The sequence below is a fragment of the Salmo salar genome, chromosome 25 (assembly GCF_965601325.2).
Source record: "Salmo salar chromosome 25, fSalSal1, whole genome shotgun sequence".
Taxonomy (NCBI): Eukaryota; Metazoa; Chordata; class Actinopteri; order Salmoniformes; family Salmonidae; genus Salmo; species Salmo salar.
In genome coordinates this window covers 30608545-30631049 of record NC_138315.1, presented here as the reverse complement: position 1 = coordinate 30631049, position 22505 = coordinate 30608545, and the positions used below count along the sequence as shown (strand labels likewise).

At 46.0% G+C, this 22505-nt stretch overlaps 1 protein-coding gene across 3 annotated transcripts; it reads left to right on the top strand.

The window, feature by feature from the left end:
- Positions 1 to 312: 312 nt before the first annotated feature.
- On the top strand, positions 313 to 22115 carry ranbp2 (RAN binding protein 2). 3 transcript variants are annotated; one of them, XM_014173928.3, is made up of 30 exons: positions 313 to 505; positions 1099 to 1166; positions 1251 to 1362; positions 1638 to 1790; positions 2140 to 2370; positions 2454 to 2596; positions 2784 to 2979; positions 3068 to 3368; positions 3453 to 3634; positions 5071 to 5258; positions 5542 to 5665; positions 5956 to 6117; positions 6326 to 6463; positions 6673 to 6804; positions 6921 to 7130; positions 7817 to 7888; positions 8014 to 8149; positions 8277 to 8377; positions 8501 to 13376; positions 14830 to 14907; positions 17533 to 17694; positions 17799 to 17879; positions 17985 to 18154; positions 18286 to 18874; positions 19035 to 19145; positions 19296 to 19441; positions 19847 to 20120; positions 20223 to 20395; positions 20532 to 20705; positions 21123 to 22115. In XM_014173928.3, the coding sequence occupies exons 1-30, from the start codon at positions 434 to 436 to the stop codon at positions 21426 to 21428; spliced, it is 9861 nt and encodes a 3286-aa protein (XP_014029403.3). In that variant the 5' UTR covers positions 313 to 433; the 3' UTR covers positions 21429 to 22115. The 3 variants fall into 3 exon arrangements, with proteins under 3 accessions (XP_014029403.3, XP_014029402.3, XP_014029404.3); XM_014173927.3 differs by having other exon boundaries at positions 17982 to 18154; XM_014173929.3 differs by lacking the exon at positions 14830 to 14907 and having other exon boundaries at positions 17982 to 18154.
- Positions 22116 to 22505: the final 390 nt, after the last annotated feature.

Below are 22505 nucleotides of genomic sequence, written 5' to 3'. Positions count from 1 at the left end.
ACAGTAATTATATTTATTTAACCTTTATTTAACTAGGCAAGAACACATTCTTATTTACAATGTCGCCTACACCGGCCATATGGGACTCCCAATCACGGTTGGTTGTGATACAGCCTGGATAACTACAGCCTACTAACGCGATTATTTTTGTGCAATAACAAAAACAGATTGCACCTTTTCTCTAATGAAGTATAGGCTATTGTATTTGTATTCAATATATTGAACCAGCCTTCGGACAGTACACGTTCAGTGTGTACTTTTTCAAATGTGATTGGCTAAGTCTCCACCAATCACAGCTCTTGGTTGGAACCACGTGAGTACCGCTGCCATTTGACGTTCCCATGGCAAGAGTGGAGAAAAGGATTCCTGCCGATTTTTGTCATTTTGTGCAATTCTAGTTTTGAAATAACAAGAAAATACGCTTTACACAGCCATGCGGCGAAGTAAGGCCGAAGTGGAACGCTATATTTATTCAGTACAGAGTTCCTCTCCTTCACTCAAAGAGGTGAGTCCAACCGGCTTCACTTCATCCTGCGTGTATTAGCTAGCTAAGCTAACGGCCATCGTGGCCTGGTATGATAGTTAGCAGTACTGCAAGCATTTAAAGTAACTAGCTAGCCACAGACTAAATCTGAAACAACAAGTAGCTAATGGATCCTTCATTTTGGATAGCTAACTAACGTTCGCTAACTAGGCTGGGAAATGTGACACTTCTCAAGTTCATCCATCGCAATGAAGAATTCCGTGTGTGGAAAACGCGCGGGCAGCAGGGCTGGCTATATTTTGAAACATCTCATGCCCTTTAGTTAGTTGTGTGTCACTCTTCCTATGCAGATAGCCATGATCGCCTTTTCCCCCCCCTAGCTAGCAATTTTTTATATTTCAATGGATCCAACTAGCTAACTTGTGGAATTTCCAGAAAGCTGGTACGATTTTCGTATGTATTAGGCAACTAAGTTAGTTGGCTACCAAAGTTTTTAGTGAACTTCAAAATACAATAGGTAACCATGTCTGTCTTCAGTAGTTAACTAGCTGTTATAACTATATATGAGTTTAACCTTATTTTAAACTAGGCCTTCATATGTTCTCTTTCCACAGAAACCAATTAAAGGATTTTTATTTGCTAAATTATACTTCGAGGCTAAGGAGTATGAACTTGCGAAAAGGTATGCCCTGAACACATTGACATATTGAAGTCGGTATCTACATCTTTTGTGTGTTTATTCAGAATGTCTGGTCCCCTCTTTTAGACATGTATCGGTATACCTGACGGTGGCGGAGAGAGATCCCAAAGCACACAAGTTCTTGGGCCAGCTTTATGAGAGGGAAGGAGATGTCAACAAGGCCGTAGGATGTTACAAGGCAAGCTGATATTCCTGCCAGTTGCTCACTTACTTAGTAATGTTATAGTGTCCATTAGGCTTTGTCAGTCATCCAGTTTTATATAATTTATTTGTTTGAAGAAACAGCTAAATAAATGTGGTGGTTGGAAATTATTACATTGGTAGAAGTCATACTCTATCTGTAATATTAAAGCTGATCCCTAAAAAAAATAAAACAAAAAACAGCTATGCCAATTGCAAACCTAACTATCTGACAGTGTAAAGATGCTTTCAAGTCTTTAATTGTGTGTCCAGCGGTCTGTGGACCTTAACCCAGCCCAGAGGGACCTGGTTTTGAAGGTGGCTGAGCTGCTGGTCAGTAAGACAGAGGGAGACAGCAGAGCAGAGTTCTGGGTGGAGAAAGCTGCCAAGTTGCTGCCTGCAAATCCTGCTGTCTTCAACCTCAAGGTAAGAACTCTAACACAGTATTGATTTCCTGTATTAAAAGCATTTTTTTTTTTTTTTAAATTGTGTGGCTAACCTGAAATAGTGTGTCAAGGTTAAAGACTGCCTGCATTGTGACTGGAGGATTGTTTAGAAACTGGCACAGGGTTGTCCCAAGATCACTACCTGCCTGTTGAGTTGGCAGCTGTTTGATGCATATGCCCTCCTCGCCCCCTCTCTCCCCTCAGGAACAGTTGTTGTGCAGCAGACTGGTCCCGGGACTAGACACTTCTGTTTAAAAAAATAATCAGCTGTTTAAAAAAAAAATCTGCTCTTTAACAATCCTTGCTAATGCTCCTTCTACCCCCTATAGGAGCGGCTACTGAATCGACAGGGCCAGCAGGGACGGAACCAGTTGTTTGACCTGCTGCAGGCAGAGCTGACTAAGAGACCTGGCGATGCCCATATCAACATAAAGCTGGTTCAGCTGTTCTCCTCTGATGGCAGGCTGGAGGAGGCTGTCAAACACTGTCTGGCCACAGAGAAGAGAGGCCTGCTTAGATCCAGCTTGGACTGGTACTCTACTGTAGTACACACTCTACAGGTCAGCAGGATGCTCACAAAATACAATATACACTTATGGAATTACATGTACAATAGTAAAGTGCTTAATTTGGTGTTTCTCAGGATTTCCTAGGCCAGCCCAGTGTTTCATCCAATGAGAAGACGAGTAGACATCTGCAGAGAGAGCTACTTTTGGCCCACTGCAGCCTGCTGAGACTGACCCTGTCGGGAAAAGGACTGCAGCCTAGCATCAAGGCCCTCGGGAGGTGTGTGTTTGACAGAACCAGGCTAGGCAGGGAAACGTGACTGCTGGCACTTGGCTATAGTTAATCCATGCTTAGTCTACCAACAGAGTTTCTGCATTAGAGCGTCACTCTGTAGAGTCCTACTAGATTAGTAGCAGTGTGTGCGTGTGTTTCGTACCTTATTTAACACCTGTCTCGCTCTGTGTAGTTTTGACTGTGCGATGCAGGGCCTGAAGAAGACAGCATGCAGTGTAACAGATGATCTGAATGAGGTCTATGTGGAGATGAGGGGACATCTGTACCTGCATGCTGGCACTCTGCTGCTGAAGATGGCTCAGGAAAGAGAACAGCAGTGGAGGGCTGTCATTGACCTGGCTGCTCTCTGCTATCTACTGGCTTACCAGGTAATGCACACAAACTAGATGCTTTGTATTTAGCAAATGACAGTGTCTTTCATGTTGTATCCAACTTCTTTTCATTCTTCCTATTTAGGTCCCGGGGCTGAAGAGCAAGGCGACTAAAGGGGACCAGTCTTCTCCTCAGCATCTGGAGCTGCTGGCCAGTGACAGACAGAGCCAGGCTGGACACATGCTGCTTAACCTCAACCCTGACACGCATACCTTTGTCAGAGAGGTGGTGGAGGCGTTTGGTAACCGTAGTGGTCAGGGCTCTCTGTTTGAGCTTTTGTTTGGGCTTCAGGCTCCAGCTGGTACTTCCTTCATCGGCAACGACGACATCCGCTCCATCAACACACAGGCTCCAGCGATAGCTGACCTCATCAAATGGGACAATGGTATGATGTGTGTGGGTCTACACAACAGGAGATGAGCTGATCTCACAAGTTTCCTGTGTAACCCTGTTTCTCTCCTGTCTTCAGGCTCCATCCAGCTCAAAGGAGGGGACCTCCAGCAGCTGTGTTGGCTGGGTCTCCAGTGGTCTCTCATGGCCCAGAGGCCTGCTCTGAGGGACTGGCTCAAACAGCTGTTCCCCAGGCTCATCCTGGAGACGTCCAAACTGGACACCAACACACCTGAGTCCATCTGCCTGCTCGACCTGGAGGTGGGTGTGGCTGGGGTGGCTCTACAATATGTCTCTACAAGGCTCTACAATATGTCTCTACAAGGCTCTACAATATGTCTCTACAAGGCTCAACAATATGTCTCTACAAGGCTCAACAGCCTTGTAACAATCTTCTAATAGTGTCCTTCGAATGATATTGTTGATTGTTTTCTTTTGCTTCATTTTTCATTCGTACAAAGAGCTTGAATACTCTGACAGTGGTCACCAACCTTTTCTGAGTCAAGATCACTTTCTGAGTGAAAATGCATGCCGAGATCTACCGCTCTGAATTTTTTTATTAACATGACTTAAAAAATGTAAGCCTATGCAACATTAACCAATTAAAAACAGTACAATAGCAATGAGGTTTGTGGAGTAAGCTGTAGGCCCAATACATTTTCACCGCGGATTGGCTTTGCTTGAATTTACCTGCTTGAATTGTTGTTCGGGACATAAATATATATATATATATATATATATTTTTTTTAGGTAGGCTATATGATCACACCAGTAATGGATCCATTGTATTACTTGTGAGGCACAGCTGAGTGAGCATACATTTAAATAATTAGCTTTTTATTTTACTGTGCTGATGGTGCCTGCATCTGATGGTCAGTCTCAGTGGAGGGAGAGGGCAGCAGACTGAGGGTCCACCTGTCAACATCCCTCTGCTGACACTGACCAAAAATGGACTCTGTCTTCCAGCTGATGGAGGAACTTGAGTCGCACCACATTATTTCTGCCTAATGCTCAAATTCGTTGTTACTCCTATGAACAGAGAAAGTGAAATATTCCTCCATGTAAAAAAGACTCAAGCCGCTAACAATAACGCAAGCTTATAGATACACTTTGCTACTCGTTCATTACTGCTGTGCTGCTTGTTGTATCGCTGAGTGGAAAAAGAACGCACATTTTATTGGTTATAAAAGTGTTGAATACAAAGTGTTGACAGTGCTGAGTAAGAACTTAAACATGAACTCATAAAAACAGCAGTTCTGCTGTATTCGTTGTCTTTCTCTAGTCATCGTTTTCAACATTTAGAAATCTCAGTATCAATTCTGCCGAGGATTTCTATTATGCCTGCTACGTTACTGCAGACTCGGTCATCTGATTGGCCAGTGGTGGCATAGTGCACTTGATTTCCTCTCCAGGCCCACCGGGAAAGCAGAGTTTGTACCTTCAGACACATGAAATGGCAACAGTTTGCCTACCTGGTGCGCAGGGCAGCTGAATAGGCTGCACCTACCACCAACAGCCCGAGACTAATAAAAAAAAAGAAATAGGAACACAAGGATTAATCGTTGGGTTTTTTACAGAAATGTTTGGCGATGGACAAGAAATGCCTTGGAAATCGACAAGTCGAACGCGATCGACCGGTTGGTGACCACTGCTCTAAGAACTAATGCAATACACTGGGGGGATTCCCTCCTCTCTAGGTGTTCCTGTGTGGGGTGGTGTGGTGCAGTCACACCCAGCTCCAGGAGAGGGCCAGGATCACTTCTACTGGTCAACAGCAACTCCATGAGCCCCGCTGCCTGCCTCTGCCCCTCCTCCGCCTCCTCTCCACAGACAGACAGAGGGAATGGTGGGACGCTGTCTACAGCCTCATACACAAACAAGCTGCGTGAGTCACTACAGGTTCATCGCTATACTTATATGATAGATGGCTGAAATCGAGCGTTTTACTACCCAAGCTAGCTCTGTAAAAGTTACCCAGGCACCATTCCCTCCTCCCTCACTTGAACTGATCACAGATATCATATAAGTTGTGTTAAAATGTAAAGGCCCGGGATGGAGAAATCAAGCTGACTGATTGCCCTGTGGTTAACATGACTATGGTTCTGCTTCTGTCTGTAGTCCTAGTATGTATAATACGGTCTTTTTCCCCCCCTTTTTTTTCTTTTTAGGCCTGGCATGTCAGCCAAACTGAGGATGACTGTTCAACATGGACTAAGCACCCTTCGAGCTGGAGAGAAACATGGCCTTCAACCAGCCCTGCCCATACACTGGGCCCAGCACCTCAGCTCAACGGTATACACCTCAGCCAGACGGCAGACCTGCCTTTTTCTGTCTGAAATGATTTCCTCCGCCATTTACTCAATAGTATTTATAACTTCCAATTAGTGTATGGTCATTATTTATAACTCTTGGTCTAGTCAGAATATTACACATCAGCAATTTCCCTTTGGTACAGTAAATTATGTCTGCTTGAAACTACTTCTGAGAATGCGACTCAGAACGATGAGTGCTTAGTTATAATGGATGATTTGGAGCATTGCCATTTCTGCATTTAGATTTAACACCTGCTGTGTTGTTGCCAGGGGGTTGGTGTGAACTCCTACTATGACCAGAAGGAGTACATAGGGCGTAGTGTCCACTACTGGAAGGTGGTGCTCCCCCTGCTGGACAAGATCAAGCAAAGACGCAGCATCCCTGAACCCCTGGACCCCCTCTTTATACACTTCCCCTCTAGAGACATACAGGTGAGCGACCAACACAGCTGCTTCTCTGACCGACTGGATTAGAACCCAGCTTTCCACAATACTTGTTAGTCTGCTGAGTTAAAGCATTGACACGTGTAGATTTTTCATATCACTGATGCCAATCGTGAAAATGTACGAGTCCAGGCTTAATGTATGCATTGCTCTATTTTCATTGGTTAGTGAGGTTGCGTTTGCGTGTTAATCTCAGATCCCATCAGTGAAGGGCTTTGAGGAGGAGGCCATGATAGCGTTTGCAACCCTCTTGGACGTCGAGGGGAGGACCGAGGAGGCCATCACTACTCTGGAGACAATCAACAACATCTCATCTAACTGGCACCTAGCTAGGGTATGTAGTGAGAGGTTCACTGCTCTACCTTGCTCTGGTAGTCAATCCCCTGCACTTTTCCCACTCTGCGCATTAGTGCCATACCTTCTAGTGCAGCTGCCAGCAAAATAAATAATTTTGTGTGCAGGCAGCATTTGTATCTCTTTTTTTTAATGTCTTACCATAGAAAATGCATTTGTTATGAATTGTCTTTTGATATCTCTGTGTAGATCTTCCAGCGTCTGTCTGAGGAGGCTGGTAGTGGGGTGGAGGAGACTCGGGACAGGTGTGTCATGTTCCTCAGGAAGTTCAGAACTTACCTCTCCAAGATCTACAATGCCAATGCTGACGACATGGACAAGGTTACACACTTCAATATACGGCATCTATACACATGACTATTTGCCAAAAACATGTAGTCAAAGATTTAAGAGTTGGAAGCATGACATTCAATCATATTCACTGTGTGTTGTTCCAGCTGCCTGTTTCAATGGAAGAGGTGATGGATCTCCTGAACGATGTGAACCAGCAGCTAGGGGAGGTTGGAGAAGCGATGGATGAAGAGGGCAGACCGGTCCACTTCAGCCCTCAGTTTACTGAGCCTGCTGCCTCAGTCTCTCAAATCAAATTCGCCCCTTTAACCCCTTCCCCCAGCAAGAGCTTTGTCCCTCCCTCCAAAAGACACATGGTATGATAAATGTTGACTTGTAAACATACACTGAGTGTACAAAACATTAGGAATACCTTCCTAACATTGAGTTGCACCCCGTTTTGTCTTTAGAACATCCTCAATTTGTCAGGTCATTGACTCAACAAGGTGTCAAGCGTACCACAAGGATGCTGGCCCATGTTGACTCCAATGCTTTCCACAGACGCAAGTTGGCTGGATGTCCTTGGGTGGTGAACCATTTTTCATACACACGGGGAACCTGTTGAATGTGGAAAAACCCAGCAGCGTTGCAGTCCTTGACACACTCAAACCGGTGCACCTGGTTCTTACTACCATACCCCGTTCAAAGGCACTTAAATGGTTTTGCCCATTCACACACACAATCTCTCTCAATTGTCTCAAGGCTTAAAAATCCTTCTTTAACCTGTCTCCTCCCCTTCATCTACACTGATTGAAGTGGATTTAATAGGTGACATCAATAAGGGATCATAGCTTTCACCAGGTCAGTGTGTCATGGAAAGGGCTGGTGTTCCTAATGTTTTGTACACTGTGAGACACTGATGCTTTTTAAACATGGACATTCATGTACTTCAGTTTTAGATTTACTGTACAGGTTTTTTTCTCACCTAAATAATAGAAATACCTTGACATGAAAAATATAATGAAAATATAACTTTCCTCTTCCATTTCCTGATTTCCCCAAGACGCCACCTCATTGGGCGGAGCACCAGAAGTCCCTCCTGCAGATGCTCTGCCAGCAGGTGGAGGCCCTTAAGGTCAGCCCTGGCTTCATTGTCATTGAGGATATGGGAGATGTTGCCCATGTCAAGTGTGCCTATTAATTCAATTATAGATGTCCATGCATGGTTTCTGTGTTAAGTGTTGTGTGGTTGGGTTGCAGAATGAGGTCCATGACCTGAGACATAACTCGTCAGACAGCATGGTGTCACCCCACCAAAGGATGTATGGGTATGGGGCTGAGAGCATGCAGGAGGGCTTCCCCCCAACACAGACCTTCCATGTAGCACCCCTCACCGGTAGGAACACAGTACACAACTGGGTTGTGTCGTTTCGGGCTGTATTATTAGGAATACTGAAATAGCAATGTTGCTAGGATATAAAATTATGACCGTTGATTATAACCTTTTCTCTTTTTGTTTACAGTTGCCACCACACAGGCCCCATCTATGTATTTCAATCAATCCCCTGCTTATAACTCCGGACAGTATCTCCTTCGTCCTGCAGCCAATGTTACCCCAACAAAGGTAGTAGGTGTTTATACCTTGATTTTTCTTTGAACATTCAGAATGGTTTAGATACTTGAAGTGGGAGAGTATTTTCGGTGGCAAGTATGAATTAGGTTTTAATGAATTTTCCTTTTGTCTCAGGCTCCTGTGTATGGAGTCAACCGCCTGCCACCCCAGCAGCACATGTATGCCTACCAGCAGCCCACTAACACTCCTCCCCTGCAGTCAACACCAGCCTGCATCTACCCTCCTCAAGACCAGGTCTTCGGCACCCCCCTCCACTTTGAGTCACCAGCAACCAGTCTACTCTCCCCATACAGCGAGGAATACTACGGCCACTCTCAGCCCACCACCAACCCTCCCCTCCCCGAGCCTGGCTACTTCACCAAGCCCTCAGTCGGACCTGTCCAACCACCAAAGAGCATTGAGGGGAAGCCTGTGGACTTTGGGAAGATCGCCTTTGGCCAGCAGGTCCCTGCTGAGCCTCTTAAGGTGCCTGGCTTTGGTGCTGGAGTAGTCGCCCAGTCCACTCCATCATCTGCTGCCTTTAAATTCAACTCCAACTTCAAATCCAATGATGGGGACTTTACCTTCAAAGCCAAAAACAGTGAGAACCTGTTGGGGCTTCTGACATCAGACATTCCCACCAAATCGGAGGGCCCCTCAGAGGTGGAGCCTCCTAGCCAGGGAGGGATATTTAGCTTTGGCACTAAAAGCGTGGCAGGCTTCTCCTTCACTGATGCAGCCCAGAGTCGGGACAAACCAAACCTGTTTGAAAAAATTGAACAGCCATTTAGTTTCACTGATCAGACCAAGCCACTATTTGGGCTGGAAAACACAGCGGTGGAGAAAGGACCGGAGAGCGATAACGACAGCACACATGTGGAGGAGGATGAGGATGGGCCTCACTTTGAGCCCATTGTGCCCCTCCCTGACAAAGTAGATGTGAAGACTGGAGAGGAGGAAGAAGAGGAGATGTTCTGTAACAGGTCCAAGCTGTTCAGATTTGACGCAGAGACAAAGGAGTGGAAAGAGAGGGGCATCGGCATAGTCAAAATCCTAAAGCACAATACATCAGGGAAAGTGCGTCTGCTGATGAGGAGGGAGCAGGTTCTGAAGATCTGTGCTAACCACTACATCACGCCAGATATGCTCCTGAAACCAATTGCTGGCTCTGACAAGTCCTGGGTCTGGAATGCCATTGATTATGCAGATGAGGAACCAAGGCCTGAGCAACTGGCCATCCGGTATAAAACGGCAGACGAGGCATTGCTCTTCAAAACAAAGTTTGAAGAGGCTCAGAAGATAGTTCCCAAATCTCCAGAAAAGCGGCAAGATCAGCCAGATAGGAAAGTAACTTCTCCTAATTCATCTGCTCCTCAGGTGACAAACTTTGCTGCCCAGTTTGCAAAGAAGGACGGGGAGTGGCACTGCGATGTCTGCTATGTAAGAAATCCTGCTACAATTATGCAGTGTGTTGCCTGTCAGACTGCCAACCCTAATTCCCTGTCAGAGACAGACCGCAAACTGGCTACTGAAACCAAAGGCTTTACTAGTGGGGCAGCTTCAGTGAGAGGATTTACTTTTGGATTTGGAGCTGACTTGTCAAAAGACACCAGCAGCGCAGGATCTATTGGAAAGGGATTTGGGGCTTTTGGAGCTCAGATACCCTCCTCCTTTACGTTTGGAACCAGTGGCACCACTTCTATACCTGCTGCTGGTTTTGGAGCCCAGTTTGTTATGAAGAAAGAAACCACAGCAGGAGTAGCAGCAGAATCAAAGCCCTCAACCATGCCATTTGGTGCCCAGTTTGTCAAAAAGCCAGGGCAGTGGGAGTGTGACACGTGTCTCGTTAGAAATGAAGAATTTGCAAGCAGTTGTGTTTCTTGTCAAACTCCAAACCCTGCAGCCAAAATGGTTGTAGATGGAGCAGCAGCATCAAAGCCCTTAACCAATCCAGTAGGTTCTGGATTTGGTGCGCAGTTTAGCAAAAAGCCAGGGCAGTGGGACTGTGACACGTGTGCTGTAAGAAACCAGGCCTCCTCAAGCAGTTGTGTTTCTTGTCAAACTCCAAACCCTGCAGCCAAAACGGTTGTAGATGGAGCAGCAGCATCAAAGCCCTTAACCAATCCAGTAGGTTCTGGATTTGGTGCGCAGTTTAGCAAAAAGCCAGGGCAGTGGGACTGTGACACGTGTGCTGTAAGAAACCAGGCCTCCTCAAGCAGTTGTGTTTCTTGTCAAACTCCAAACCCTGCAGCCAAAACGGTTGTAGATGGAGCAGCAGCATCAAAGCCCTTAACCAATCCAGTAGGTTCTGGATTTGGTGCGCAGTTTAGCAAAAAGCCAGGGCAGTGGGACTGTGACATGTGTGCTGTAAGAAACCAGGCCTCCTCAAACAGTTGTGTTTCTTGTCAAACTCCAAATCCCTCAGCAAAATCAACAGTTGAGGTTGCACAACCACCAAAGCCAACCGTGTCAGGCTTTGGTGATCTTTTTGCTAAGAGGGACAGACAATGGGACTGTGACACCTGTCTAGTGAGGAATGATGCATCAGCTTCTAAGTGTGTTTCCTGCCAGACACCCAATGCTAGCAACATTCCCTCTCTTGGGGCCATGTTTGCCAAACAGGGGGGACAGTGGGACTGTGACACATGTCTAGTCAGAAACGACAGCTCTGCTAGTCAATGTGTCTCCTGTCAGACACCCAATCCCAACGCTAAGAGCACAGCCACCCCCTCCAGCTCATCCTTCAGCTTTAGCTTTGGGAGTCAAAGTACATCTACTCAGCCTGTAGGCAATGTGTTTAAAGCAAACTTCAACAGTGACAGCTCTTTTCAGTTTGGCACAAGCAAAGTTGATAAAGGTTCCCCTGCATCCTTCAAGTTTGAGACCCCTCAGGCTGAAAGCAGTGGCTCCAGTGCTGCAGGCTTCTCTTTCAATATGCCCATCCCAGCAGGTGGCTTTAAGTTTGGCACTCAAGAGGCAAAGAGAACCCCACCAGATGAAACTCAGACTCCTGCTTCAGGGTCTGCGTCCATGTTCCTGAAGAATATCGCAGAGCAGCACAGAGAAAAAGAGAAGGAATCTGGCGTCAGTATATCTGCATCAGTGCCTTCAGTGGACAACACCGATCAGGATGAGAATGGCAAACCCAATGACTTCAGTTTTGCAGATTTGGCTAAGAACTCACAAGGAGACTTCAAGTTTGGACAGACCGATTCCAATTGCAAAGGCTTCACCCAAGGTGGCGAGCAGCTGTTCACATCCCTTCAGTCAAACCAGTGGGCAGACACTTCCGCTGACCAGGATGAAGAGGAAATATACAAAACAGAAGAGAATGACGATATCCAGTTTGAACCTGTGGTCCAGATGCCTGATAAAGTGGACCTGGTCACAGGAGAGGAGGATGAACAGGCCCTTTACTCACAGAGAGTAAAGCTCTTCAGGTTTGACGGAGACATCAGCCAGTGGAAGGAGAGGGGTGTTGGAGTCCTCAAGTTCCTAAAGAATGCTACCAATGGCAGGCTGAGGGTGCTGATGAGGAGAGAGCAGGTCCTGAAGGTGTGTGCCAACCACTGGATCACCACCACCATGAACTTGAAGCCCTTGGCTGGTTCCGACAAAGCTTGGATGTGGCTTGCTAATGACTTCTCAGAAGGAGATGCTAAACTGGAGCAACTCGCCGCCAAGTTTAAAACCCCAGAGCTGGCTGAGGAGTTCAAGCTTAAGTTTGAGGAGTGTCAGAGGCTCCTGTTGGACATTCCACTGCAGACTCCTCACAAGCTTGTCGACACAGGCAGAACTGCACATCTCATCCAGAAGGCAGAGGAGATGAAGTCCGGTCTGAAAGACCTTAAATCCTTCCTGACTGATGACAAAACAAAGATCAAGGAGGACGACAGCCAAGCTAATATCACGACAGCCAGTAACACCTCAGGTCTGATCAGCAAGCCCCACGTGGAGAGCACTGGCCCTACCTTAGAATGGGACAATTATGACCTGAGAGAGGAGGCTCTGGACGACAGTGCTGACACATCTGTCTACGCCTCACCCCTAGCAAGCAGCCCAATCAGGAAGAACCTCTTCTGCTTTGGAGAATCCACAGCTGGCTTTAACTTCAGCTTCCAGCCTGTCATCAGTCCTACCAAGTCGCCGGCCAAGCTGAACCAGAGTGGGGTGTCTGTGGATGAGGAGCAAGACGTGACCCAGGAGGAGGAGAGGGATGGCCTGTACTTTGAGCCTGTGGTTCCTTTGCCAGACCTGGTGGAGATCTCCACTGGAGAGGAGAATGAAAACGTGTGTTTCAGCCACAGAGCAAAGCTGTACCGCTATGACAAAGACCTGAACCAGTGGAAGGAGAGGGGCATCGGAGACCTTAAGATACTGCAGAACTACGACACCAAACGAGTCAGACTCCTCATGAGGCGGGACCAAGTCCTGAAGATCTGCGCCAACCACTGGGTCACGTCTTCTATGAAGTTGGAGCCCATGAAGGGTGCTGAGAAGGCCTGGGTCTGGAGTGCCATTGACTTTGCTGAGGTAGCTGAGGGAAATGTGGAGCAGTTGGCAGTGAGATTTAAACTGCAGGATGTGGCCAACTCTTTCAGAGACATCTTTGATGAGGCTAAAACCGCCCAAGAAAATGAGATTCTGGTCACTCCCATAGCCTCCTGTGAGACCCCTCCTCAGGAGGTAGCAACAGCTCCAGGGATGACAGTGTGTGGACAGGCTGCTGTGGCCATCCTGGAGGAGACCACCAGAGAAAGGACAGAGCTGTCTTCTGAGACTTTCCACACCCCTGACAGCAAGGCCTCCACTTCCACACCACACAGCCCTCTCAACCCCTCTAAGATGGTGATGTCTCCTCCCAAGTTCTTCTTCGGAACCCACTCTCTCCAGAAGATCTTTGGCAGCAGCCTCCCGTTGTCCAAGGAGGATGGTTCTTCAGAAATCTCCAAGGCTAAAGACAGCGGTTGGACTTCCCAGCCCTCACCTGCATTCAAAATCCCAGAAAAGGGTAAGCCTTTTATTGTTATCCTTTCTTAGTTGATCTTGTGGTTCAGTGTGAACTGCTTGTTTTTGAATGGTGATTTCCCCCCCCCCCACAATGGCGTTGTCTCACAATTTGACCCCATTGTGATTCCAGTCATGCCCCATTGGTTCATCTCATTGCTTCTTCCACCAGCCCACACTGTGTTGTTAGCAGAACCAAACTTAACCCAATCACTCCCATTAGCCTAATTTACATCTATTTCCTCACTCTTGTAATATAATGATATAGTTTTTAAAATATGATAGCAGATGTAATCAATTACCGTAATTTCCGGACTATTAAGCGCACCTGAATATAAGCCGAATATAACTGAATTAAAAAATATATATATTATTTTGAACATAAATAAGCCGCACATGTCTATAAGCCGCAGGTGCCCACCGGTACATTGAAACAAATTAACTTTACACAGGCTTTATCGAAACACGGCTTGTAACAAAAAATAAAAAATTAGCAGTAAACAGTAGCCTACCAAGAAAGTCATTGGTCACCATCTTCCTCCTCCTGTGCACTGAAACCACTGAACCACTGAAATCACTCGGAGTTGAATTGCTTCATGCGATATTGGATCGTTTTCATTGTCGCTCTCGTCACTTTCATCCGGAGGCAAATCCCCCGCTGAGCCCTCTTCAACACGCAGCAGTCCAGCCTTTCGAAACCCGTTGATGATAGTGGATTTTTTGACAATGCTCCACGCTGTCAGGACCCACTGGCATACTTGACCATAAGTTGCACTTCGCATGCGGCCCGTTTTAGTGAAGGATTTCTCCCCACTTGTCATCCAAGCCTCCCACTGAACACGGAGCGCCACCTTAAATGCACGATTTACACTGATGTCGAGTGGCTGCAAATACTTTGTTGTGCCCCCAGGAATCAGGGTGACAAAATGACTACCGTAATCAGAATGATGGGAAGTTTGAGTGCGCTCGATTTAATCTAAACAGTAAACAAAAAAGTTGTTCGACTTTAACCCGTTCGGCAATTTCATTGGTCTAATGAAAGCTTCATGCCGCCAAAAATCTGAGCACGTCACAGAATGTTTTTTTTTTAAATGTGAAAGCGTGAAAAATCCATATCCATTGTTTAAGCCGCGAGGTTCAAAGGGTGGGAAAAAAGTTGCGGCTTATAGTCCGGAAATTACGGTATATAATCCAGTACACTTGTACTGTACACTTGCCTAGTAATCAAATCCCCTAAGGATAATGCAGTCACTCCATTTTCAAAGAATTATAGCAGGCTACATTTTCATGGAGACAGGACAGAATATAGAAAGATTGTAGAATCCATTACACTTAGATAATGTAATGATCAACTTGAATCTCACTGAAGACGCATTTCAACACACTTTAATTTCTTAATCCAACCCCCCCTCCCCCCCAATTCCAGCTTGTCTCACCTGCCAACCATTATTTTGTAGGATTGGATTTTAGGCTTTTCAAAGATAACCCAATGGCTTTTTGGACCAGCACCTCATCCACCCAATTTGAGCCCCCAGGTACTCTGTCACTGCACTGCGTGTGTGCTGTGACACGTCACCTACACAGTTGTCACCTGGCTGGGCCTGCTTTGTAGCCGGTCTTAACCCGCATGCAACGAGTGGAACATACAAACCTTTAGTACAACAACCTAACGAGCTGCATGCCATCTGATACTCAAGAGGTACTGTTACTCTAAAGCAGGGGTATTCAACGCTTACCTTACAAGATCCAGAGACTGCTGTTTTTTTTCTTCTATCTGATAATTAATTGCATACACCTGGTGTCCCAGGTCTAAATCAGTCCCTGATTAGAGGGGAACAATGAAAAAATGCAGTTGAACTGACTTTGAGGTCCAGAGTTGAGTTTGAGGGCACTCCTTGACAAGTGTCACTAAAGCTACAAGAGGGTGGAACACATTTCAAACTTTACTTGTTAGGCTTACTGCGAATAAAAGTTAGGCTAGCTGTTTAGCTAATAGAAAGGTGAAAGGATTAAGTTCCTGGTAACGGCCAGTGGAGTGTTGAAGAGGATAGAGTTCTTCTGTTGAAAGGAGACACGGGGAGATTCCAGCCATGCTTCCTGACAGGAATGTACTGTCACACACACTCTTCAACGTCACACACATTTTTAGTCCAGGATGGGTAGCAACAGTGTGAAAGGCAACACCTTGTCTGGTTCGGTCCAGAGATTTACAGTACGTCCCAGATTTCAAACCCAGGTAGAATGTGCTGCTGTATGTTACAAGCGTTTGTTTTTCTACCACTGGATGGTCATCTAAGGTCATACCAAAGATCAAATAAAATGATTTTGAATTTTATGCACGCTTGAAGTATCAAAATAAACAATTTATCAAATTTGATTTGGCCTGCTATTAGCCCCACACAAACACAGAATAACAGCTTTACTACATGGAACAACGTGTCTGTCCTATATCTGAGACGGATAAGAAAGATCAGGGGGGAAAAAAATTGAACTGGTACCGGGGGACCTTCAGACAAGTCTTGTAAGGGCTCTGGCCATCCTAGAGCAAAAACAACATGTTCGTGTCTCACCTTTCCACAGTATGTAGCCCAAACTGTCCGGACGCTACAGACAGAAGTTGGCAGATCGTCTGTACCGACTTCAGACGAGTCCCAAGATGCTTGTGGGGGTCGTAGATCAAAACGGAGAACACCTCCGTATTCGTAAGAGTCATCTTTGGTCTACAATAGTTTGTAGGCCAAACACCACTCTCTGTCACCTTTCACTGCAGATGCGGAAGTGCAACATAAGTGGATGCAGTGGGTTGCAGATTGAGACGCATCCAATGCAAGAAAACATACCTTTGGCCATGTAGTGTATGTAGACATCTGCTCGTCGAACATCTCCTTCCAAAAGTCATGGGCATTAATATGGAGTTGGTCCCCACTTTGCTGCTAAAACAGCCTCCATTCTTCTGGGAAGGCTTTCCACTCGATGTTGGAACGTTGCTGCGGGGACTTGCTTCCATTCAGCCACGAGCGTTAGTGAGGTCGGGCACTGATGTTGGGCGATTAGGCCTGGCTCGCAGTTGGCATTCCAATTCATCCCAAAGGTGTTCGATGGGTTGAGGTCAGGGCTCTGTGCAGGCCAGTCAAGTTCTTCCACACCGATCTCGGCAAACCATTTCTGTATGTACCTCGCTTTTTGCACGGCGGCATTGTCATGCTGAAACAGGAAAAGGCCTTCCCTAATCTGTTGCCACAAAGTTGGAAGCACAGAATTGTCTAGAATGTAATTTTATGCAGTAGCATTAGAGCATCCTTCACTGGAACCATGGAAAATAGCCCCAGACCATTATTCCTCCTCCCCTAAACTTTACTGTTGGCACTATGCTTGTGTGGCCAACCGCTTCGCGGCTGAGCCGTTGTTGCTCCTATATGTTTCCTCTTCACAATAACAGCACTTACAGTTGACCGGGTGCCACGTTGAAAGTCACTGAGCTCATCAGTACTGACCATTCTACTGCCAATATTTGTTTATGAAGATTGCATGGCTTTGTGCTCAATTTTTATACACCTGTCAAATGGGTGTGGCTGAAATGGCAAAATCCACTAAGTTGAAGGGGTGTCCACATACTTTGTGTCTCTACGTTAAACTGACAGAATTTTATGGGGATGTTTGTATTAAGCTAATTGGCATAGAATCCTCTATGGTTGGCCTCATGTGTACAGTATACTGTAGATCCATTGTTCTAATGTTTGATGCCTTCGATATTCACTTCCGCAATAGTTAAAGCATTCTCAGAGATGAGACTGCTTGCTTGGTGTGGCGAAATGCATGATGTCAATATTTTGAGATGCATGTGTTTCGGTTTGGAACTAACCCTAGACATGCAACTACCTCCTTAGTGAAATGGTTTTGTGACTTTTTAGCAGGTGAAAATTTTTTTAGGATATTAACTGTTAGCCTGTCTGCCCTACAGTACCAAACAACCTTGCAGCATAGTTGAGTCAAGTCTTAAAATGTTCAGTCGATCCATTTATTGTACAGTAATTTGGGATTATATTATACAAATTCACCTTGGAGGTTAATAAAGTTGTATCATTCTGTTACTGCCTTCAATGTCTCTGTTCTGTAGGAAGGGGGTCTCCTGAGTTGTCTCACTCTTTGTTGTGTTATAGCACCCCCCCAGGCAAAGGCTGCTGATGACGGTGAGGTGGAGGTGGTGTACGAGAGGCAGCCGACTGCGGAGCAGGCTGCTTTGGCCAGGGAACTCCTGCTGCCTCTCACCTTCTTCTGCTACCAGAACGAACCAGGAAACACTAGTGACGACCAGACGGACGGTGAGAAATGACACCAACACTCTCTTGCAAAACTTTTCTACTTGTAGGAGCAAAGGTTTCCGCATTGTAGTTGACCGTGTTACTAACGTTAGTTTGTGTTGCAGATGAGGACTTTGAGACTGCAGTTAAAGCGCTGAATGGAAAACTGTATCAGGATCCTCCTGAGAGAAAGGCTGCAAGTTCTGGTAAGTTTCATAGCCAAAGTGGCTATAGAGAGCGGTATGAATAGCCATTGATAGGTTGGTGAAATTTCTCAAGTTACCTCTCCAATAACCTACTCCTCTCAGCAGCTCAGGCCGAGATGGGTGCTGAGGGTCTGTACCCGGAGGTTGAGGTGGTGCGGGAGAAGAGGTCTACTCCAGATGAGGAGCAGAAAGCCAAGCCGCTGCAGCTGCCTCCAACTTTTTGTGGTGTAGGCGGCAAGGCAGAGAAAGACAAGCCAGAGGACTTCAAGACAGAGGTATGCAAAGCACAAGAGACTTCTATAATATATTCATTTGTTTGCACATGTAGATGAACATCTTATGTGGCATTAGGATATAAGAAATTAAAACTACTATAGCAAATATTGATGTTTTGGTTGTGTTTCAGGACGCAGAGAGAAGCGCACACCCTGTTTCATGTGAGGCTGTGTCCTCCAGCACCGGCGATACAGTGCCAGAACAACAGTTCCCAGATCAGTCCCCCAGCAGCCACGTACAGGTTCCAGATCTGTCTGAGGCAGAGGCTCAATCCTCTGCAGCAGAGGCTGAGTTCCCAGCTCAGTCGGTAACCATCCAGGAGGCAGAGGTCCAGCAGACTCCAGATCAGTCAGACTCCACTCCAACGCAGTCTCAGACTGCAGTCTCCAGCAGTGTGGAGCAGGCTCAAACTTCAAACCCTTCAGCAAAACCTGCTGCTAGTGCCCCAGCTTTGGTGACTGCCTCATTTGGATTTGGTGCACAGTTTGTCAAAAAGCCAGGGCAGTGGGAGTGTGACGCATGTCTTGTTAGAAATGAGGAGTCTGCAAGCAGTTGTGTTTCTTGTCAAACTCCAAACCCTGCAACCAGCAGTGGTAAGCAGGCTCCAGATCAGTCAGACTCTACTCCAGCTGCTACCAGCAGCAGCCCCATAGACCTGTCTACCAAGAAGACCTCGGAGCCGGACTCCACGTCGACATTTACTACAACCGTTACTCAGGGTATGAGATATTTATCATTGCAGAGCCCTTTGCATTCTACACCTGATCAGGAAGAGCATGTCCCTCTTGTGAATACATTTGATATACTCACAGCAGCACAATCTCACTTCTGACACCAGTACAGCAACCTGTCTTCTCATCCTTTATTTCTCCTTTACAGATGCTCCAAACTCCTTTGGCTCCTTGGGCTTCAGTGATCTGGGAAGGGAAGGGATCTCCTTCGCTGATCTGGCACAGAACACCGGGGGTGAATTCGCCTTCGGAAAACAAGGTTGGCACTTCTACATTTTTCTGAATACAATTGACTGAAGGAAATTCAATATGTGCTTAATTTTAAGGTTTTACAAGTTTCCATGACACAACTGTGAGCTATGTTTAAGTAAAAACAAACATTTCAGTTTGTAAAATGTTTCCTTGTTAGATTCTAACTTCTCGTGGGCGAATGCCGGGGCAACGTTGTTTGGAGCTGCAGCCCCACCCAAAGCTGAAGGAGGGGAGGAGAGGAGTCATGAAGAGGATGCTAATAATGTGGAAATTCACTTTGATCCCATAGTCACCCTACCAGAGGTACTTATCAATGCACTGCTACTAATCTAATTCCACTTAACCTTACTGGGAATGTCATCATTAGAAAGTAAAGTAGCCTTGGCTTGTGCGAGCCGGAACACCTCATAGGTACAGGAGCCTATCACCTGTTTTCTGAAGCGTGATGCAGCGTGATGTACGCCCCCTCAACAGGACGCTAGGCTATTGCAGGGCCTTGCCCCCAATCTATCTCCTGAATGCCAAGCAGAGACTCCACGTCATTATAGCTGACTGTAAATGTGTTTTAGGTGGAGGCTTGTTCTAGAGCTGTCATGACTACATTCTATCTGTGACAGAGAATCTTGCCTGTTCTATTTGATACATTTCTATACAAGTTCTGTAAACTTACACCCTCCTGATTAACCTGTGCGTAACTGTGTTGTCTAGGTGGAGACTAAGTCAGGGGAGGAGGATGAGGAGATCCTGTTTAAGGAGCGTACCAAGCTGTACCGCTGGGAGAGAGACCTGGGCCAGTGGAAGGAGAGGGGTGTGGGAGACATCAAGATTCTCTTCCACCCCGATAAGAGGTTCTACCGGGTGCTGATGAGGAGGGAGCAGGTGCTGAAGGTGTGTGCCAATCACACCATCTGCCAGAGCATGGAGCTCAAACCCATGAACACCTCCAACCAAGCCCTCGTCTGGACCGCTACCGACTTTGCAGGTAGGTCTACACACAGCTCCGCCATACACAGCGCTATGTAAATATATTGATTCTTGTATAGTTGATGACTTGATAAATGTATTGATCCTGTGTTCTCTCCAGAGGGTGAGGGTAAGGTGGAGCAGTTGGCAGCCAAGTTCAAGACAGCAGAACTGGCTGAGTGTTTCAGGAAGACCTTCTGTGAGTGTCAGAGCCGTATGAGCCAATCAGAGGCCTCGGCCCTCTCCCCCCAGATGTCCAGGGTCCAGGAACATTCCAGAGACACCAACCCCCAGGTCAGTGTTTCCCGTGCCTGCTATTGTATAGGTGGAGTGCCTAGCCTACGACTTTTGTCCCCTCCACCTAAAATAATTTGTGTGTTTTACTAAAATGATGTCCTGTAAAATAATCTATATGAAACTCTGCCCCCAGGTGTACCTCTCCATCTCCGCTGACGACGAGCCCCTGGGAACGGTCACCATAGAACTGTTCTCTCACATTGTCCCCAAGACTGCTGAGAACTTCAGAGCGCTGTGTACAGGACAGAAAGGCTTCGGGCTGCGCAACTCTGTCTTCTACAGGATCATACCGGACTTCATGTGTCAGGTGAGGGGGGAGTGCCGGTGTGGGGTTGGACGGTTTCCATTAAATAACACAGCCACAAAGTCTAAATTGGCTATATTGTAAAAATTCATGAAAAAACACATTTGCTTTTTGGTCTTAATATAAGGTTGTTGTTGGGTTTAAAATCTGATTTTAAGAAGATAAGTTGTAGAAATGTGTGGTTTATGACTTTGTGGCTATGTTAACTAGTGATGACCAGGTTAAACTGAAACCAGACAATACTCAGAACCACCAACATGCTTTCATAACCTTCAATACCATGTTTCCCAAATAGGTCAGTCAGTGCCTCTTGGAACACAAAAACAGTTTGTAAACCACAGCTCTAATTTAGCTTTTATCTGTATCTTGATAGGGACACATCAGATAAGTATTTCCTAACAGCTTTCTGTCTGTACTCAGGGTGGCGACCTCACCAACCAGGACGGGACAGGAGGGAAGTCCATCTACGGGAACAAGTTTGAGGACGAGAACTTTGACGTGCGCCACACGGGCCCGGGGCTGCTGTCCATGGCTAACCGTGGCCGAGACACCAACAACTCCCAGTTCTTCATCACACTGAAGAAGGCTGAGCACCTGGACTTCAAACACGTGGCCTTTGGCTTCGTCAGAGAGGGCATGGATGTGGTCCGCAGAATGGGAGAGCTGGGCACCAAGACTGGCAAACCCAGCAAGAAGATTGTCATCACTGAATGTGGACAACTGTAGAGCTTGGGCTTTGGTCACTGATTAGACAACTCCACTGTAGGGCTGAACATGTAGTCACTGACTTGATGGCTATTGGCCTTCACTCTGGTCATGGACTCGGGAGTTATAGCATTTCAAACTGAGCACAGTTATAGTAGGCAGATATCAAATGATACTTGGGGCTCTGGTAGTGCACTACGGGGGGAATTTGCTTTAATTTGAGACCGGGCCAGAGTCTCCTTCTGATGAGTGTTGCACTTTCTCCCTGCCGCAACCTGAGGGCTGCATGTCCCTGTGTGAATCCCCAGACTCTTTTTGTGTGTGTGCATGTGTTCCAATAAGAGTTGACAGTGCTGGTTCCTTCATAAGCTCCCTAACCCAATTTTTGTTTTGTGTAATTAAGTCTTAATTGAGATTATTGCAACCTTTTTAAAAACCCAACCAATGTTTGTTTGGTATTGTGTTCCTCTTGCTGCCGGTGTATACTTTTTTAGGTGTGTTTTTGTTTGTGTGTAGGCTATACAATGATTTCATAATGTGCAAATTGAGAGACTACACCTGTCTTAAACTAAAAGGTAGGAATATGAAGTCTAACAATTTGGGAGTGGTGACATACTAAACATATTTTATGGTTGGTTAACAATTCTTATTGTCAATAAATAAATGCTGGAGATGGTCTTTACAAAATAAAGTTGCTTTATAACTGAACCTTGTTAGATTTCAAATATACAGTACCAGTCAAAAGTTTGGACGCCTACTCATTCTAGGGTTTTTCTTTATTTTTACTTTTCTACATTGTAGAATAATAGTGAAGACAAACTATGAAATAACACATGGAATCATGTAATAACCAAGTGTTGAACAAATCTAAATATTTGAGATTCTTTGACGTAGCCACCCGTTGCCTTGACAGCTTTGCTCACTCTTGGCATTCTCTCAAACAGCTTCGAGGTAGTCACCTGGAATGCATTTCAATTAACAGGGGTGGCTTGTTAATTTGTGGAATTTCTTTCTTTCGTAATGCGTTTGAGCAAATCAGTTTTGTTGTGACAAGGTAGAGTTGTTATACAGAAGATGGCTCTATTTGGTAAAAGACCA

Excerpts from the sequence above, each read along its gene's own strand:
- ranbp2 (XM_014173927.3), top strand. The coding sequence starts at position 434 with ATGCGGCGAAGTAAGGCCGAAGTGGAACGCTATATTTATTCAGTACAG. Across the intron at positions 2,597-2,783 it reads AGCATCAAGGCCCTCGGGAG|TTTTGACTGTGCGATGCAGG; the intron begins GTGTGTGTTTGA and ends CGCTCTGTGTAG. Across the intron at positions 13,377-14,829 it reads ATTCAAAATCCCAGAAAAGG|GATTGGATTTTAGGCTTTTC; the intron begins GTAAGCCTTTTA and ends ATTATTTTGTAG.